This window comes from Chinchilla lanigera, unplaced genomic scaffold (assembly GCF_000276665.1).
Source record: "Chinchilla lanigera isolate Chin_1 unplaced genomic scaffold, ChiLan1.0 scaffold00031, whole genome shotgun sequence".
NCBI lineage: Eukaryota > Metazoa > Chordata > Mammalia > Rodentia > Chinchillidae > Chinchilla > Chinchilla lanigera.
In genome coordinates, this window is record NW_004955432.1 from 14,483,989 (window position 1) to 14,504,859 (window position 20,871).

Sequence of the window (20,871 nt, forward strand, 5' to 3'; positions counted from 1 at the left end):
ATGCAAAACTAGAATGCATACAGAAAGGGAAATGTGCATGTCTAGAGTCAGTATATCTAGAAAGAGGAAATATATGCATTTATGTATTTATATTTAATTTTCTACATGTGGAGAAAATACTCTTTGCCACGTTTTATTACTGTAGTTTTTCACTTAACATTGTAGCACAATTTTCTATATTACTACGTATTCTGGAAAGCTTGTTCATGCAAGTCAAATGCATGGTCTTTTGTAAGGCTCTTTGATGAGCCCTGCTATTCTACCCTCTGGAGAAGTTGCAGTAACCGGTCCCTCCAATGACAATACACAAGAAAACATTATGAAGGGAGCTTGTGCAGATGATTAGGCCTGGCTGAGTCTGATGCACATAGAGATCACGAACAATTCCAGTTGTCATTATTACTATAAAGTCATTACACTTTGATACAGCAAAATATGTTTTAAATTGTATTTATTTGTTAGTGAAGTCAAATTTTATTTCCGGTGCATGCTTCTAAATTGTATTCTCTCATGCACAGTCTCTGTACATCCTTTATACCATTTTTCCATTGGGATCTTTGTCCTTTACTTCCTTATGAAAACAAGGCATATGTTAAGGTTTTTTTAATCCTTTCAGCATAGTTTTATGGAATAATCAGGTTTAAAATGCTTTAATTAGTTGCACACAGCAGTCTTTTCTTCATATCTTTGCTTGTAAGTGACTGAAGTGGTTCATTCTCACAAAATTGCTCAGTAACTAACTGCCTCGGCCACTTGGTGCCAACAATCAACTCTATACCCATGCAAGGATTTAGTGCCCAGTAGGAACCAGACGAACGAGCAAAGGACTTTTGTAAATGCTACACAGGGCCAAGAGCTATGTGGGTCAAATGGAATTTTCACAGGTCAGGAGAATGGGGTGGGCCAGTGGGTCAGAAGTCCAGGGAATCCAATCACTCTGACCAGTTTTGGGGAAGCAGGTGAACAGTTCAAGCAGGTGGGACAGCATTCACACAAAGCACACTGCCTTAGAGTACTTGAATGGACTTGTGACTCAGGGTGTGTGGCAGAAAGAAGGACAGGAAATGCGGAAGAATGATGGACTCTAGAGGCCTTGTGTTTCATGCTGAAGGTGTGAGCTTGGTCTTGGGCAGTGAGACACACATGATCCCTAAGCAAAGAGAAGCTCTGATGTTATTTTTGTTTAAGAGAAATGATCACAGTGACCAGTGGCTTAAGGTCCTGAATAGTTCAGGCAAAGAAGAGGAGGGCAGAAGGCACTGGGAGTAGTGATGGATGGGGAGGACTGGCCTGAGGGAATTCTCCAGACAGGAAGTGAAAGAGCTGGTGGGTAACTGAAAGAAAGGATAAAGCCAAGCAAGAATCTGGAAGGAGACAGACAATGGTAGAGCCTTGCTCTGAGACACAGAGGAATGGAAGAGGGGTAGATGATTGGTCCTGGCTGAATTTCCTCAGCTAGCTGACTATTTACTCAACTTTTCTGTCTGCCATAGCATGTGTTCATTGCAAGCAGAGACAATACTATAGCTCCTCGTGGAGCTATTGTGCAAATGAACGGGGGCGGATCTAAGCAAGAGAATTATTCAAGCTGCCCCATTTGTGTGCTCCCCATTTGAACAGCCATGCGCACCAGCCTGCCCCATGCCTTTTGCACCCTAGCCTCCCAGCATTTGTGCAGCATTCCCAGTCCTCCCTTCCAAGCCCGTCCAAATCTCCTGAAAACACTTGCCCCTTGGCCACCTCCTGAATGATCTATGAATACAGTGCTGTGACCTGGGGCCCTCTGGGCTGAGAATTTGGGGGTCTAGGGTGGCCAGACTCCACTCACAGAGGGGATTTATGAATAGGGTGGTCACATCCTTTGGCCCCCATGGGCTCCTCACTAGAGCAAAGAGTTCAGCTGGAGAAGGACCAAAGGTCAGGGTCTCTGAAGCATGGGCCCCTAGGTAACTGTATTACTCAGAGAGTGTGCCTGTCGTCTACTACATTGTTAACTTAATTCAAGTTCTCTTCTCCTACACTATTCCCATCCTGCTAGTCCCTTTTGCTAGAATCTAGAAAAAAACAAGGTCAACAAAGTGAATTTCCATTTCTAAGCTCTCTACCTCTTAGTTTAAAACCCACTCTACAGATAAAGGTTCTCTTGTCCCAAACATTGTCACAAATCATTTACTTCGGGATCCCCTCTGACCACCTCTTCCACCATGATGTTAGGTGAACATCCTTTGCATTTTTCTCTCCACTAGGCTGATAGCTCCTTGAGTCCAGGAACAGTATCTCTTATTCTCCGCTCTTTCCTAAGTGTCTATCTCAGAGCCTGACCTCCAGTAACTCCCAATACATGTTGGTGAAATTGAATGAATGAGCAAATGAACAGGGAAGCAAACCAGTCCTACTCACCATGCTGGGGCAGTAGGGCAGGTATAAACCTATGAAGACTATGCCTCGGTCACTTACATACTGTCTCCCTTTTTACTCTTTGAAGGAGTGGAACGTATACCATATACATAGCTGCTTTACTCACTGTAAGCATCTCTGGGGGTCTGACTGGCGGTAGGAACAACAGAAAGAAAGGCAGAACACACATGCAGTCATCTCTGTCACATTCCTGGCCTCCTGTTCTTATTGCTGCCACCTGAATTCCCACCCTTGCTCCGAGATTTTCCTGGCATAGTACCTAGAAAGGATCAGCATCTCCAAACCATGACTCAAGGAAATACCAGAAAATAAAAATTAAAAAAAAAAAAAGAAACAAGGTGCTTCTTAACTGTAGGAAATATAATGCCTTCATATCAGCAGGGAGGAAGTAGAATTTACTGTAGAAATTCAAGAATCTTCCCACCCATGAGAATTTGAAGAGCCAACTTTTTATTTTTAATGGTGCATGGAAAAGAATAGGAAAAAGGTTGTGGGTGCTTAACCAATATTTGTTAAACAGGTGGATCAATATATAAATCTAACCCCATGTTTATTTGCTGTTCTCTTCAGAAGAGTTCCTAAAAGAACTAGCTCAGGATCACATACAATAAAATGTCATCTGGTCATTTGGCTTCTTTTAATAGCAATGTGATGACTACCAGGGGTAAGAGGGGAATCGTCATACACCGCCACCAGGAGGCTGGGCAACACTGCCTGGTGCTATGCCTTCTCTGGCATTCACATTCAATTACCTCCTGCATCTAAGTCAGTGCTGGCTTGCTGGTCTTCACTATCATCCAAATAAGAGCTAGAATACTGCATGGGAAGACTCACAATTCCACAGCTCAAACATGAAAGCAGTAATTTTGTAAGCACAAGCCCCTCAATTATCCCCTACAATAGATACTCACTGTAAGACCCAGATCTCCTTTTGGTCCTTGTAAACCCTACGTAGTGGGAGAAGGGTAAAAATTAATATAGTTCAGTACCACTTACAGTATAAAAATCACAGTAGTGAGACTTTAAAAATCATTTCTTGCCTGTTTTCCCGGGGACCCAGGCTCTCCAATTTCTCCCTTTTCACCTTTCTTTCCCACATCGCCCTGTTCTCCATGCTCTCCCTTTATAAAATGGGAAAAAGAAAAGTTTAAAATGTGAATACTAACACCCAGGAAGAACCTTCAATAATTTGATGTCCTTGCATCTCATATCTCTTGAAGACGTGGGATTCTTAATGATACAAATTCATGAAATGAAAAAAATTTGGAGGGCAGTTTATTTACACTCCTTCAGGTACCATAATCTAATTTATGATGATGCAGAGACCTCAAAGCAAAGAGATACTGAGATACCATCTGATTAGCCCACTGCCTTTGGGAAATTCAACTACTGAGTGATTTACTGGCGCACTGAGTTATATGGTATCTCTTATATGTGTGTGTTGTAAGGATTTATTCTATAACTGGCTTTTAAAAATAGAAGAAGGGAAATTTTATTAAATGAGTGTGTTTACAGGTAGAAAAGGCAGTGTATGGGGATTCATTTCCAAATGGATTTCTGATAAGAGAGCTCTTTCAAAGCCAAGGTTAAGCTCTGAAGATCCCAAGCCCAGGTATTTGTCTGAAATTCTGAAACACTCACCTTTTGGCCTGGAAGTCCATGGCCCATGGTTCCTTTTGGCCCTGGAAATCCCTGAGGTCCTTGCTCCCCCTACACAGGATATACAAATGGGTATTCCCATTAATCTCCCAGGAGGACTCAGAATAGTTTGGGAGTAAAAAATACAGAACTTCAAAACTGCACTATAGCATCATCTAAGTTTCAGCAGATGAAACAAACATAGACATAGAGATCTAGATATAGAAATAGATACAGACACAGTTAGATACCTGGGCTCAGTGGTCACCTAGTAAATACAGAACAAGTAAATCTGAGATAAAAATAAGGGCCCTGAGTTATAATCTTTGCCTTTTCTATAGCATAAAGACTCCTATCTCAGCCAGTTTCAAGCCATGAACATGTCAAGCAGTTTAGAAATAAAGACTAGCTGGTATTTCAGTTGTGGTATTAAGGGTGGCTTTTCATCTTTGCATTTTTTAAATATTTATTTGTATGTTTAAAGTACATCTTAGTAGTAGAGGAAAAGAAAATAAAACACAGTTCCACCACCACCCTTAATACTAAGGAGCTGTTTATATAATTCACTGTTAATTCTATTTCTAATAATTTATGAAAACATGCAGAACTTGTTTCCAACTTTCTCCATCATGTCTTAACATTCTCTCTTGCCCTGCCTAAATCACAGAGAGCAAAACGGCTCAAGATGTTGCATATGAAATAGCAATAATCACTAGCAAACATACAAAGTCCTAGTACTGATGTCACTCGGATCCCTACTTGACTGTGGGTCATTATTAGTGATGAGTCTGTAGGGAAGATCTGAAAGACCATGGGCTCCTGAGGACTGAGCTGGTTGTCTTTTGTCATGGTTCTCAAAGGTATCCTGACCAAATCCCCCCCCAGAATCACTAGCACACATGATAAAAATTCTAACTCCCATTCGCAACTTAATGAGAATCATGGTGGAAATAAGATAAAATATTCATTTTACCATAAGCATGGTAAAATTTGAGAGACACTACTTCTGAATGTGCGATGGGCCACAGAGTTTGCTTGGAAATGACTAACTTTGGCATTTCTGCATTCCTGAGCCACCTTTCCCTAGCTCATTGATATCAAGTTTTTTTATTAGAGTCCATTGTTTATAAAATTGCCATAAGGAGATATTTCATGCCCCCAAAGCACATAGAATAAGATAAAAATCTGATACTATATTGAAAAACAAAATAGCACAGATACAGTTGAAATCTCCTATGTACCCATCTCAATCCCATTTCCCCAAGAGAAGAAATCTATCTAAAATTTATATTTATCATTTATGTCCATGGCTTTATACTTTAATTACATGTGTATATAATAGGAAGATACATCTTTTACAGACGGGAAGGGAACCGAGAGATGGAGGGAGGGGGAAAGGAAGGGAAAGAAAGGGGACTTAAAAAGAATTAAGATGTGTTATGTACATGTACCTGCTCCCCATGATGACCGTAACATTATGTACTGCTAGCATGTACCACAAAAAATTAAAATTAAAAAAATTTAATTAAGTGATATATTCTCTGAAATTTATCTGTGTACATGTGTATGGCTTTATTTTGTTAATTTTATCTCCTGAATGGTATTCCATTGGAGAGCTGGATTACAGTTTATCCATGACCCTATTGATGGGCATTTTAGTTATTTCCAATATTTCTATATCCAAAATAATGCCTTAAGGGTCTGGGGATTTAGCTCAGCGGCACAGCGCCTGCCTGGCAAGCGCAAGGTCATGAGTTTGATTCCCAGTACCAGAGAAAAACCAAAAAAAAAAAAAGCCAAAGTTTAAAAGCGCCTGCCTGGCAAGCACAAGGTCGTGAGTTCGGTTCCCGGTACTAGAGAAAAACCAAAAAAAAAAAAAATAATAATAATGCCTTAAGGAATATTCTTTTATGTACCTTTGCAGATAGGAGAAAACTCTTACATCAAAACAAATATACAGAAGAGTATAAAGTAAAATAAATACAAGTAAATAGTCTCTGAAGTTGCAATGAAATGCCCCATTTAGGAGTCCTAACCTCTCACAAACTAATGTAACTAAACTCTGAGGTTCTTTTTATCCACTGACAAATTGTATTTTTTTTAACATTCAGGTTTTTTAAAAAAATATATCACATTGCCTATCATCTGTATGACACCTGTATTAGTCATGTCATCTTTGGAAAGAGAACAGATTTCTTCAAGGGTTGTTTTTACTTAACATTCAGGGTTTTTTTTTTTAATATTCAAGGTTTTTTTTTAACATTCAAGTTTTTTTTAACATTCAGGTTTTTGGTTTTTTTTGGAGATGTATTTTTAAATGAATTACAAGTATGGGGTTATACTCTTGCCTCCCCAGCTTACGCAAAAGAGCTTCAAACAAGTTCCTTGCAATGACCAAACTATACAGAACTTATTCCCCAAGTGTATTTCCACATTTGGTATCCTCTGAGCCAAGGCCAATGCTCCAACATAGTAGGTCCCCCAGTGATGTTTATATAGCACTGCACAATTCCTGGGCCCACCTAGGGAACTCACCCTGAGGGGAGGATTTCCTCTCCCACTTGCTTAGCTGCTTAATGGGGACAGGTTGTTGATCTTGATTCAGCTGACATTTGAGAGAGAATAAGCTTCTTCCACCAGGAAATCTGGAGATATTACAAGGTCCAGAACTTTGGGAAGGGACTGGTACCCATGAAATATGCCTTAAACATTAAAACACTTAGATTCCAAGCTGAAGATTCAAGCAGAAGAAAACATAGGCAAGAAATCTGTTCTCTTTCCAAAGATGACACTACTGATACAGGTGTCAGACAGACGATAGGCAATGTGATAAACTGTGGTGTCAACTTGAATAAGAAACACCCAGCTGATAGGCTTTGCATAGTTCTGGGTATAGATGACGGACTTACTGAAGAGGGAAGACCCTTCCTGGGTGTGGGTGGCACCAACCAATAGGCTTGCAGCCTGGATAGAATGAAAAGGGAAAGAAGGAAGTCTCGCTTCTGCTTTTTCAGAGGAGCTCCACCCTTTGCCACCGCCTTTGGACATCGTCTCCATGCCCCAGTGCAGACTCTTCAGCCTTTTAGCGACTCTTCAGCTTTCTCAGATGGACTCTCACAGGACTCTACAGTGCGTGGCAGGCCTTTGACTTTTGACTGGCTCCTTCAGATCTCCAGCACACAGATGGCCCTTTTGTACTCTTCCACACCTGACTCTGCAAGTGGTCACTGTAAACCTACCTTGTAAATCTATACATATACATATACACGTACACATACACAGATAGATCTTATATTAAATCTGTTCCTAAGTGGGAATGTACCTCCCTGCACTCACTGTACAGAGAAACTTCATTGTACGCCCTAGAAAATATGCCCTAGGAGGAGGACATCTGCCCCTTCACCTGGAGTATGAAGGCCAGAAGGGTCTGCTTGGTACAGACCAGGTGGCTGCCAGGCCTCCGAGTGTCATGAGAGCCCTGGGAAAATACCTTCTTGAGATACTACTGTCCTCTATTCTAATTTTTTATGAAGACGTGTATTAGAAGAAAGGTATACCCTTAAGAAAGATGTCTCAGTAAAGGACATTTTTGTGAGTTTGTTCCCTCAGATTTCTTGTGAATGAGGATGTTTTCACTCAATGAGGTGCACAGCAGACAGGTAGCTTTGGGTTGTCATGGGGATATTTCAGACTGTGGGTACATGATCTGGTGTACCCAGGAGGGTTCCTGGCTTGGTATAACAGAAACTTAAAATTCATGGAAAAATAGAATGAACAATGGTTGGCTTTGTCTCAAGCCCAAAGAGCAAACAGAGAAACACCGAAAGACTGTGTTATAATGGTGAATTCTCACTAGAAAGTGTATCTTAAGATGAAATAGGTCCAGGAGGAATTTGACATCTTTATAACAATTATTCAGACTAATTATCTTTTTTACAACATTATAGATCTCTACAGCAGCTAATACAAAATTTGTTCAATAAAAGTTTATGACTAACTAGCAGCCTTTCAGAAGTTATACAGTTCCCTAACAGTGATAAAAGCAATTGTGGCTGATTTACCACATCTTGAGGGAAAACTCTGAGAGGAGCTAATTATCACATTGGGACCAGTTCTACGTTCAGGAATTTATTTTGTATTACTTTGCAGTATGAACTTTTTCTGTATAATTATTAACACTGTAGATATTTCAGACAGCTTGGTATCTTACAGTTAAGTTTTTTTTCACTTTTAAATTACCAGTTTCCCTTCAAAATACTTGAAAACTTCCTGTAACTTTCAGAGACTTCTTAGCTAAAAGCCTTTAGCAAGTAAACTCAGGCCTTAGCTTTGCAGACGTAAATACCATCCCATCAGATTTCTTTCTTTGTAAAACTCAGAAAAGTTGTAAACAGTGATTTCAGTATGGGCCACAAGCCACTACAGGAAAGGACCTCTCTACTGGAAGATATAATTAAATCAAAATTTCAAACCTTACTTTTTAATTACTACATCACTGTATCCTACTCTAAAATTGGTCCTGTTAAAAATGTGATCATTTTCAGATGATCGCCGGCTTATTCTTCAAGAAAGAAACTACTTGAATGTTTTAATACGTTTTTTACTTTTGCATTATTGGTATTACTGGTATATCAGGAAATAACGATTTTTCTTTCTAAGGATTTTCTTTTTTATCACTTTTGACTTTTTTATTTTAAAGAGAAGAAAAATAAATAATAAAAACAATGGTATAAAATTTCAAAACAAGATTGTAGGAGAGTAAATATTTTCCTAGTAAGGTACACTAAGAAAAAAAATCATATACATAAAGATTATTTTAAAAAATGTAAACCAGACACATGGCTTCTGCTCATAAAAAAGTAAAAAATCCTTTTTTTTTTTTTTTTTTTTATCTTTTTGAGACAGGGTCTCACTATCTGGTTCAGGCTGGCCTTGAATTTGTAGCCCAGGCTGGTCTCGAACTTGCAACAATCCTCCTGCCTCAGCCTCCTGAGTGCTGGGATTACAGGTGTGTGCCACCATGCATGGCTCAATCCTCTCATTTGTAAACAACAAAAAAATGCTAACTTATCTGTGAACACGCAACTTTTCTTATGTCTCTCATGGAGATGTGAACAATTGCAGGGCCACTGGCCAACTCAGCATCCGAAGAAACTAGGCCTTCCGGAGACAGACAGCATCTGGGCACTTATTAACCTGGTGGGCACAACAAGTGTTATACAATCTGATGAGAAAAATTCAGCTAAAATTTTTTACAAACTGCTGAAGGCCAAGGATAGGGTGGTATGAAAGGATGGGACCTGGACACACAAGGCGAAGTCACACCTCTTTCCTAGAGACCTTGTCAGTGCTTCAGAGAAAGACTGGGGGCAGGTGGGACTCGGGAGAAATCTCCTTGCGCTGCAGGCCTGGGGAAGGAAACAGTAGTCTCCAGTGCCTTAGTCTGTTTGATCTACTATCACAAAATACCATGGAACACATGCCTGATAAATAGCAGCAGTCTACAGTATTTCTTACAGCTCTGGAGTTAGAAAGCCCAACATCAAGGCATAGAGGATTCAGGGTCTGGTGAGGGACACTTCCTGGTTGGTGGTATCCTTTCATGTGTAAGGCAGGTCTCTGGGGCCTCTTCTAGGAAACTACTCCAATTCACTAGGGTTTTACTATCTTGACCACCTCTCAAAGGCCCTACCTCCTAAGACCGTTACCTTGAAAGTTAGGATTTCAACGTACGAATTTTTGGTGGACACAAATGTTCAGACCAGAGCACCCAGGCATAACACGCTCTACAGAACAAGAGTCGTCACCCGCTGGGGGAAGGGTGGTAAGCACTGTCCCCTCTAGGACACAGTTGGGGGAGGAAATGGACTAACACCCACAGTGATGAATAGCAGGCGCAGATCCTCAGAGCTGCCCAGTGCCTGCGGAGAGAGGAAACCATGCTCAGCCCAGATCATTAGAGCCTCCCATGGATTTGTGGAACTCTCGGAACTGCACACATTAAAAAGTGAATTTTACTATATATAAAACATGGCTTTGAAAAATTACGAAGGGCTGGAGACCTAGTTCAGTGGTAGAGTGTTTGCTTAGCATGCCAGAGGCCCTGGGTTTCATCCCCAGTACCAAATAAATAAATAAATAAAAGGAATTAATGGAACATTTAGCAAAACTTGAATAATGTCTCTAAAGAAATATTGTACAATGATAGTTTTCTGAGGTTTATTACTGTATTGTATTGTGTAAAAGAATATGCTTATCTGTAGCAAAACTTCTGAGGTATTTAGGGGTGATAAGGTACTACACTGGTAACTTATTCTAAAGTATTTCAGAAAGATAATGTGAATGTTTATATATACACACATAATTAGATAAAACAAACATGGTGATGCTAACACTTAGGGAATCTGAGGTATGTGGGAATATTTTGTTATATATTTACAACTTATCTGTAAGTTTGAAATTAAAATAAGTGTTTAAAATTAAAATAATATACAAAATGAATGAATGAATGAATGAAAAATAAGTAAATGCACTAGTGGTTCCGTAAAGATGCCATCTATCTCACTGTAGCAGCCAAAACATGCGAGCATACGGGTACTTTGTGTATGTAAGGTTTGCGAACCCAAAGGCTAAAAGAACATCAAACAGACCGGAAACAATGCCACCCCCGTGGATTTCTTGAGACAACTTCTGCTCTTTGAATTCAGGAGGCTTCTATCATTATCAAAAATCTTTATAGTTCCCCAGCACTGATATTCATAGCAATATCTGCTTGACCTTTTAAACTAGAAATGGCACTGTTCCACTTGGACACAGCCATTGTATAAGCCAGATGCTGGTTATCTACAGACAGTGACCTTTGTCTTCCTAGAAATAATGTAAACGTTATCAGAGAAGTGGGACATCAGAGCAACACAGCAGGAAAGGGAGACTTGAGCTGCTACTTTCCCTTTCTGTTTGAGTTCTTGCCTCCTCTGCTTCCTGTCATCCCATAGATAATAATGGGGGTAATTATAACACACGGATACCCATTTCCAAGAAGGGATGTGCGCTTCGTATTTATACAAGGCACTAAGAGGTTCATTGTTGTGGGAAAAAGGAAGCAAGTTGTCCTGGGATTTCAGCACTCATTGCCTCAGACTGAAATTGGAAGGTAAAACAACAAAATCTTAATGAAATTTTAGCATAAACCCAGGCTCAATTTAGTAAAGACACTTCACCATTTTATGCTTACTTTTACATCTTTTTCATTTACTGTTCAGCTGGGGTTTTTTTATTTTAAAGAGAGCAGTACATGAGAAACAAACCAACAAAAAAATAGAACAGTAGCAGCATACCAGTATCATGAACATAAACAAATCAAAGCAAAAACATTCAAAGTGATACAGGGTGTCAAGACAAATTAATACAAATCAACAGTGGTTGTAACACCGCATATGGCTATCCTCAACTACAATGCTCAGATTATCAGACGTAAGAATGAAGGATTGCTCAACCATTAAAGAGAATAAGAAAATAATTCTTCAATAAAATCTTAGAGATAGTACAGACAAGATGGTAGGAGTTCACCACTGTAATTCCATTGCATATTGTTACCTTCAAATCAGTTGCACTGTTGAGCTGTTTTATCATTTCCCATTACTTGCTTTTAAAAAAAAAAGATTAAAGTCAGTAATTATTAAAGGGGTCCAAATGCAAGGATTTCTGGTTCAAACAGAAACTTGGGTCTAGATTTGCAGTCCTCTCTGAGAAACCCAAGACCTGGTTAGGCATAGAAAACAAAAGGAGCTTCTGGTCAACCTTCAGCTATTGGTCAACCAATACATTTCAGACCAAGAGCACTGGCTATAGAAGCCCTGGGGAAAGGAAGTATTTTACCTTTGTAAGAAATTTTCTTTGTTGGGATACAAATGTACAACTACACTAAATGTCTACATCTATCCCCACCACTTTACAAGGTCCTCTATATAGAGAGCCCCTCCCAGTCCTCATCACAGTCCAGGAAGTTTATGTTTGTAATCCCATGAAAAGTTATTGGAATTCTAGCAAGTTAATTCCAATCTATCACTTCCAGTGCACCATGGTGAGAATAAAGACACTAAGGCATATTTGTAGTTATGGGGAGACAAGGGGGCCTAAGTCCAGCCACAGTGATGGCCATCCGGAACAAAGGCCTTAACCAAGGCCGAACCCAGGTTTTATTCATTCATAAAAAAAGGGAGTGGCTTGAGGATGAGTGACTGTGAGAACCACGAGAAGTAGTTGAGAGCCATGAGCTGGGCTAGGTAGGAGGCCTCAAATCACCTCTGCCATATGCAGAGTGGAGAACATGCAGAAAGAATAATCTGCACACACAACTGAGATAGTATCTAATGTTTTGGGGTCGGGGCTTCGGCTCTGATGTGTAATGTCTGAAGCTCCACGAAGTCATAGCCTTTATCCCAAGGCTCATCCTAGCTGACAGCATGGAGCATTGGCTCACACATCCCACCTCATCCTGGCTCACTTCAGGGAGCAATGGGGGGTCCAGGGAAACACTCCTACCACCTCCAAAGATTACAATCAGCCTCGGCTAGACTAATATGCATTGCTTAAAGCCAACTGGAAGGGTAAGGAAAAGCCCAGCCAGCTCTGTATACATCAATACATGGAAATAGGGTCAGGCTGAGCCAAAGTGGAGACAATCGCTCCTCTTTCAAGAAGAGTCACGCAGATGGTCCTCCACCCTCTAGACATCCCGGAATAATTTTTTTAAATTTATTTGTTCCTCTGCTTCAACCCTAGTTTACCTTTCCTCCTTTCTGCTGGTGACTACAGTACTGCTATCAGGAGCCTGAGGAGCTGTAAATTTTAATAGCGGGGAGTGAAAGCCTTCTGCCAGTCGGACAAGGAGGTAAGTATCTCATTACAATGTTGACTTAGTGGTCAGAGAACAGTGACCTGCCAGAGCAGTCATCTAGGGTTTGGCCTGGAGTCCGGGAACCATTTTATATTAAAAGGGTTTGTTCTCTGCTTTGTGGACATAACTAATTCACTTGAGAAAGAAAACAGACTTTCTCAGTGGCCTTATTTAAGTACCCAGAATTGCATGTGTCAATAGCAGGCATTTATCCAGGGGCTCTGAGAAAAACCCAACTGGCCTGCTACTTGACCACTGATCTCCCTAAAGTTCTGGCCAATCTCTTCTTTTAACTAGCTATTGCCATTTACTGTGCCCTATGTGCAAAGCCTGAACTAATATTCCTATTTAATTTCTGTAACAACCCTGGGAGCACATATATAAATAAGAAAATCGTATATAAATAAGAAAATTTTTCCATGTCATCTTGCATTATAAGTGATTTTACAACAATATTCTCAACAGTACTTCTCTCCAAAATCCAAGCTGGCAGTTCCTCCAAAGGCTGCACTGATTTTCATTCCCCAGTGCTATGCTGGCATAGAGAAGAAGCCAGGCAGTTTCCCCCTCTCTAACTTGATAATCAATAGCTTCTAGTTTCTTAAAGTCCTTTTCCTTTGTGGGATTGAACTCCCCTAACTTAATGCCACATTTTGATATGTTAACAGCCTAATGCTTGTTCAGTAAAGCAGCCCATTTGGTTGGACTAGAATCAATGAGTAAGTAAAGTGTTATCGGGCCAGTATTTTCTGGAGTGTAGCCCTGGCATGTCTGCTACCTGGCTAGAGTACAATCCCAATGGGCTTAAGGGAACAAAAACGTGGCTTCATTATATTTAATTTTCATTCAAATGGTGATCTAGTTCCATTGTGTCTGGTGAGAGACCAAGCAATCATTGCTTTTTACAGATCCAAGGCTGACTTTGAGGCTATTCCTCAGAACCTTCACCCTTGGTACTTCTCTCTCCATGCCTCAGTGAAGGACCTACGGTAGTAACCTGAGAACTGTCAGTCATGTACTGCAGGGGCTTTCAGAACAGCTCCCATGGAAACGTCCATGAGTTGGACCAAGATGCTGCTGACATTAATATTCATAGCTGCACTCATTTTCTAAGGCTGCTGTAATGAATTACCACAAATTTAGTGGTTTAAAACACCAGCAATTCATTCTCGTACAGTTCTGGAAGCTGGAATTTGGAAGTCAGTTTCACTGGGGCTAAAGCCAAAGTGTTAGCAGCACCAGTTTCCCCTAGGGACTCAGGAGATAATCTATTGCCTTGATTATTTTTCCACCTTTAGTGACTATCCTTAAATTTCCCCATATTCTTCCTACGCTAGTCTGTTTTCCTAACCACCTCACCTTTTCTGTGGTCTGTTCTCTGCCTCCCTCTTACATGTGACTGAAAATCCAGGGTACTCTTTCCATCTCAGGATCCCATCTGCCACGTAAGATGACACCCATGTGTTCATGGACGAGAATGTGGACTTCTTCAGGAGCTATTATTCAGCCTACCAACATGGTTTTTGTCCTATCATACAAAAAGGTAAGACAATTGTTACACTGTCTGCAATTTACCTTAATATATTTCTATTTAGAAAACAACCTGGAGATGTTGAGTTAACCCTTGAAATACAGCCACACTCTGCACAGTGACATTCCATTCAACAGACAGAGTATATGCTAGTGGTGCTTTAGACTATAATGAAACATGAAAACTGCCTGCATCAGAGCTGACATACTGTCAGCATAGCACACTACACGTTTGCGAGTGCATAACATGCTGCCAGTCACCTACAAGTATAGCACATACAATAGGTACATTACTTAAAATGGATAGTCATAAATGATGACATGCTACTGGCATATGTATTTGCTATCTTATACTTTGTATCATTAAGTTAGAGTATACTCCTACTTAAAAAAAAAAAAAAAACTACTGGGAAAGAGCATGCAGGCAGCATGAGGAGGAGCCTCAAGCATCTTGTGCTTGCTGCATGTCTTGATTAAATCAAGAGGCCGTGCTGGGCGACTGACCCACCATCAAGGCTTGGGTAAGTATACTCTGTGATGGTTGTACAATGATAAAGCTGCCTGATGACATTTCTCAGAACATATTCCCATCATTAAGCAAAACATGACTATACCATAATCAGTAGTTCATGCTTCCAAAGCATGTGCTTCGACTATTGCTATAGAATTTGCTCTCGAGGGACAATAAAACACAATTTATTTTTAGTGAAGTAAGGAGTGTTCAGGACATGTAGTAGCTAGAAATGTATCCGAGTACCTTTCCGCCTGCATGAACGGGGCCTGAGACTCAGGTGAGCCCACCAGCCAAATACTTTGGGTGGACTAATGCTAAAGCTCCATTCAAAAGTGCCTTCTACTCTTACCCCACAATGGAGAACACCTTTACCTGACTCAAAGTGTAGCTGATCCTGACCTGACAACATGGTTGCATTTGCTGCAGAGTGATCATTTTATGCAGCAGTAAAAATGCTTGAGAAGACACAGAATCAGAAATTTGACCGATGTTTCAGTCCATGTTTTTTTTTGTGCCTGCTTCCTCATAAACAGCTAAACTTAGAGAATCCTACGTGAAACTTGCTTTAATTGCAATATGCCACCTGAAGTAGCAGGCCGGTCTAGGAAGAAACGGGTAATTCCTGTTGACTTCTAATTTTAGAGGCCACTGATACTCAGCAAAGAGAATGTAACAAACAGCTCAGCTCACAGCAGTTACAGCCAACTTTTCTCACTGTGTAGATGCTGTCTTCTCTCATTTTTCTTAAACTTTTAGTCTCTCTTTCCATTTTTTCTATTTATAACCACTACCAGATGATAAAGCAATTGAATAAGCAACAAAGGAATATTTACAAATGATTTCAGTAACAGCCAAGCCACTTAACTGGACTGTTCAGTTACTTCATGAACCTGGCTCACTTTTTTTTTTTTTTTTTTATCTTTTTGAGACAGGGTCTCGCTATGCAGTTCAGGCTGGCCTTGAGCTCACTTTGTAGCTCACTCGCAATGATCCTCCTGCCTCAGCCTCCTGAGTGCCGGGATTACAAGCATGCGCCACCACGCCCGGCTCTGGCTCACTATTATGATTTTCTATCGAACTGATAGAATCTAGTCTTGCTTTCTATAATAAATTTGTCCTTATTTCCAATTCAAGCATTAAGTGCATCGATAGGTCACAGTACAACAAGCACAAAGGCTTTGACGGGTTTCAACAGCTGGTCCCAGCTGCATACATTAATTTCTCTTGCCCTCTTGTCTAAATAGCTGTCTGCGAAACCTGCCAAATTGCATGAACATCTCACGTGACATTTGAGGATTCTTGCATGACAAATGATAAATAGAAAGAGACAAGTTGGCTCAGGGGCAGTAGGCTGTGTGAGCCAAGGACGTCTGGAATGCTCCTTCCCTGGCCATCTGTGCTGCGGTCTCCTGGTCCTCTTCCACCCCTGGAGTTTCCATAGCTGCTCAGTTGTCAGTTTGGTTTTGACTACTCTGATTCTTTCTTGATGATCCTTGCGTCCTCAAAATGGCCAAATTCCAGAGCCCTTCACTTTTACCTTTCTACTTAATAAATTTGACAACATCTACCATTTCAGTTGTGACCTACCAGGCTCATCTTGCCAGGTGTGGTGGCGCATGCCTGTAATCCCAGCGCTCAGGAGGCTGAGACAGGAGGATCGCTGTGCGTTTGAAACCAACCTGGGCTACAAAGTGAGCTCAAGGCCAGCCTGAACTGCATAGCGAGACCCTGTCTCAAAAAGACAAAAAAAAAAGGCTCATGTCAGTTCTCTAACCTTCAATCTTGCCCTGTCTCTGAACTCCAGGCTGAACTTCATATCTACCATCTAGATCTTTCCACATGGTTGATACTTCAGAACCGAATCTGTCGAGCGTGGAAACCCACAGGTACATCTGCTTCCCCCTCTCCCCCAGGCTTAGGATTCTCTATGCCCTGACCTGTGTGCTCCCCCAAATAGCCTCACCCAATTTGTGGGAAATTTCCAGCCCTCCAAACACATCTAAGAAGTCTCCCCTGGTCTGCTGTCATCCAAGCCCAGATGATCACCGCATATCATCCTGCACCTTTCTTGTACATATGTCTCATAGCAGGTGTGGATGTTTGCTAAATATAAACCCCCAAAGCAGAGGCAGTTCATCTAACCTGTCTTTCCACCCTCTAAGCTGCTTATTTCAAGGTGCTGCATAGCATGCTGAGCTAGAGAAAGTGGACCTGGAGTTCTGGCTTTCTTTTTGGTGGAAGTTGCCTAGAGATCATGCTTGTTAAACTCTCTTTTTTAGACTCACAAACTCCATAGGTACTGGGGTGCCTTTCAGTTTAATTCAAACCAGAGCTCATGCTAAACTTTTGGGGTGCAATGTGGAAAATGTATAGTAAAATAGGAATGCGTGACTAAGTGCCCGCAGGTGATTCATCCTGTGAGTCGACTGAGAAAGGGGTTTAGAACCAGTTTCTTTGGGCCTGGAAGGTGAAGCTGAGTCCAGGGTCTACTTATGGACAGCTCGTGTGACGCTGTCCTTTAAGCAATTGAAGCAAACAGGTAAGAGGGCTCCCCAAGGTGGAAAACCACTGCGACCCTGTGAAGAAGCAGCCTGCTGAGCATACAGGGCGCAGCAGCAGAGTGACCAGAGTGTGAGGCCAGCAAGAAAGACTGACTTTGGGGCTGGGGATTTAGCTCAGCGGCAAAAGCGCCTGCCTGGCAAGCGCAAGGTCATGAGTTCGGTTCCTGGTACCAGAGAAAACCAAAAAAAAAAAAGAAAAAAAAGAAAGACTGACTTTGACGGCCACGTCCACTGCATCGGCCACAGAAAACAGCTTCTTGGCACAATATCCAATCTTTGTACATAAGTTTGCAGAAGGAAAGGATTAAATGAAACATTGCAAGTTTTTCTTTCTTACATGTCAGTTCATTAATACAGAAGAATGAACCCAGAAGCGGTGAAAAGTGCCAACCTGCCTCCATGCTGATTTAATAATTGGGTTTGATGGCACTTGGGATGCTGAGGCAGGAGGATTTTTGCCAGTTCGAGACCAGCCTGGGCTACAAAGTGAGCTCATGGTCAGCCTGAACTGCATAGTGAGACCCTGTCTCAAAAAGACCAAAAAAAAAAAAAAAAAATGGGTTTGCTGATGTCTGTGGTTTATTAAAAGGAACAGTTAATGCTTAAAATTTTCTTTTTCCTTGACCAATTTTGCACGCTTGTATCTGGTAATCAGAATGACTGATCTGAAGACAACAATATGCAGTATAAGAACCATTGTTGAATCGTATCATCCTGTATGGTGAAATTCTGTATCATTTCCAGTTTTTTTTTTTTTTAATTACTTGGTACTGTCTTTGATTGTTTTACATTCTTATGTCTGGTGGACTGAGCAACTTCATTGAAGTTAACAGTATGTAATGTAACAACCACTGTTAATTCCTATCATTTTGTTTTGAGGTCATGTATCATTTTTGTTTTCATTGCTGTTGTTAGGTTTTTTTTCTCTTTAAAATAAAAGAAATTTAAAAATAATAATTAGGTTTGCTCAATGCTGGCCTGCAAAGCTGTCTTGGCCCTAATCCCTGGAACGTCTAAAGATCTCTTACATGGACCAAGTGGGTGTTTACATCTGTGGTTAAATTAAAAATCTTAACATGGGAGGTTATCTCCGATGATCTGAGTCCCAAATGCAACCACAAATGTCCTTACCACGAGAAGCCAGAAGGAAAATTGGCAGACAGGGGAGAAGGCAGCCGCAGAGAACAGTGAAGCAGATTCAGAAAGAAAAGATATGATCCACTGATTTTAAAGGTTGAGAAAGGAAGCCGTGAGTCCAGGAATATAAGGATTGTGGTGCTGGAAGCTTAAAAAAAGCTAGGAAATGGATTTTTCCCTAAGACTTCTAAGCTTCCTGCCAACACCTTTCTCTCTCTCTCTCTCTCTCTCTCTCTCTCTCTCTCTCTCTCTCTCTCTCGTGTATGTGTGTGTGTGTGTGTGTGTGTGTGTGTGTGTGTGTGTGTTTTGAGACAGGGTCTTGCTATGTAGTTCAGGCCAGCCTTGAGCTCACTTTGTAGCCCAGGCTGATCTCAAACTCTCAAGGATCCTCCTGCCTCAGCCTCCCAAGTTCTGGGATTACAGCTGTGTACCACCACGCCTGGCCTGCCAACACCTTAATATTCCATTGAGACACATTTCTGGCCGTAATGGGCTCCAGAATTGTGACAGAATAAATCTGAGTTGGATGAAGCCAACAAATTGGTAGCAATTTATTACAGCAGCCACAGGAAATGAACGCAGATACTGATATTATCACTTCTCCCACTTTCAGCGCATCAGACCATAACAAGAGAATTTTGCATTCCATTATCAAAAAATTGGCTCAGAAATATTTCCAGTATCAAAAAGTACAAACTGTGATATTAAAATAAAGAGGCATGAGCAGCACCCAGGGACTCTGAGTTTTGCAGGCACATGGCTCCAGATGAATAGAGTTCTTCAGGGAGTGGTATTTTGTGACTTTTCTCTCTACTAAAGAAAAAGTAATGCTGGGAGATATTAGTTCACATCAAGGGATGGAAAAGGCTATTCACTGTATTAACTTCCTTTCAGTACTGTAGGAGAGGTCACCTGTAATCCCAGCACTCGGGAGGCTGAGGCAGTAGGATTTCTTCAAATTAAGACCAGCCTGGGCTACAAAGTGAGCTCAAGGCCAACCTGAACTTCATGTGAGACCCTGTTTCAAAAAGACAAAACAAACAAACAAACACACACAAACACACACACACACACACACACACACACATACACAAAGAAAAATGATTTGAAAGAATCCTATCTGTCCCTTTAAACTTGCTATATTTCAAATTCACATCACCTGTGGACTGACCTACTGCACCAGCTTCTTAACTCACATCTTCACTTCTGTCTGTTACAGAGACCTGCAAAAGTGGAGTAGGGAAAGGAGAGGCTACAGAGACCCTCGTGATCCCAGGGGAAGAGGATATTTCTACCTGCACAGTCCACACCTCCTCTCACACACACCGTATAACAAGGGAACAGCTGCAAGAGGGGTGCACAGGGCATGCAACTAGTATGGAAGCAGAAAAATGAGAAGAAAGCAAATCCATATGCTGCAATATTCTCAAACACTCCACTGATTGGCTCAGTCTGTCCTTAAGACCTTTTTGAGCTGTATATTCAAGAAATGAAAACATCTGCCCATGCAAAACAATGGCATGCAGATGTTCACAGATGCATTATTTACAATAGTCCAAAGAATGAAATAATCCTATTTGTACATCAATGGACAAGTAGATAAACAAAATACAGTAGGTCCACACCATGGAAAATTGTTTGGCTACAGAAAGAAGTTCTGATATATCATGGATGACCCTCAAAAACTTTATGCTTTGTGAAAGAAGTTAGTCACAAAAGGTAACATGCAAAAAAAAAAAAGCAATATGTTATATATTATCCCATTTATGTAAAATGCCCAGAACAGGAAACTGATGATGATAGAAATAGTGTTTGCCAAACCTGAGAGCTGAGTGAGACGGGAATGTAAAGCAACTGCCAATGGGTATGAGCTTTCTTTGGGGGATGATTAAAATACCTAAAATCAGGTTGTGGTGATAGTTGCACAATTCTGTGAAAATGCTAGCATATGACTGAAGTATGTACTTGAAAGGAGTGAATTGTATTATAAGTGAATTGTATCTCAATAAAAATGCGAGGGTTTTTGTGGGGATTTTTACATAAGTAGGCCCTCTGTGGATCCCTATCATTAGAGTAGTGATTCCCAGACTTTGGTGTGCATCAGATGTGGGAGACCGCTATGAAGCTGCTCTGAGCAGGATTTAATATTAACCAATTGGCTTTTCGTATTTACG

At 40.9% G+C, this 20,871-nt stretch overlaps 1 protein-coding gene across 5 annotated transcripts in view; it reads right to left on the reverse strand.

The window, feature by feature from the left end:
- Positions 1 to 20,871, reverse strand: part of Col28a1 (collagen, type XXVIII, alpha 1) — a 172,171-nt gene that overhangs the window by 21,763 nt on the left and 129,537 nt on the right. For 4 of the 5 annotated variants that reach the window (XR_001234639.1, XM_013515904.1, XM_013515903.1 and 1 more), the window contains 3 exons: positions 4,060 to 4,128; positions 3,459 to 3,539; positions 3,330 to 3,365 (listed from right to left, as the gene is read on the reverse strand). Coding sequence is in view for 4 of the 5 variants with exons in the window: in XM_013515904.1 (XP_013371358.1) it covers positions 3,330 to 3,365; positions 3,459 to 3,539; positions 4,060 to 4,128 (186 nt within the window). In the remaining variant the exon portion in view is untranslated. The remainder of the gene's footprint in view (positions 1 to 3,329; positions 3,366 to 3,458; positions 3,540 to 4,059; positions 4,129 to 20,871) is intronic. The other variant, XM_013515905.1, reaches the window with a different exon arrangement.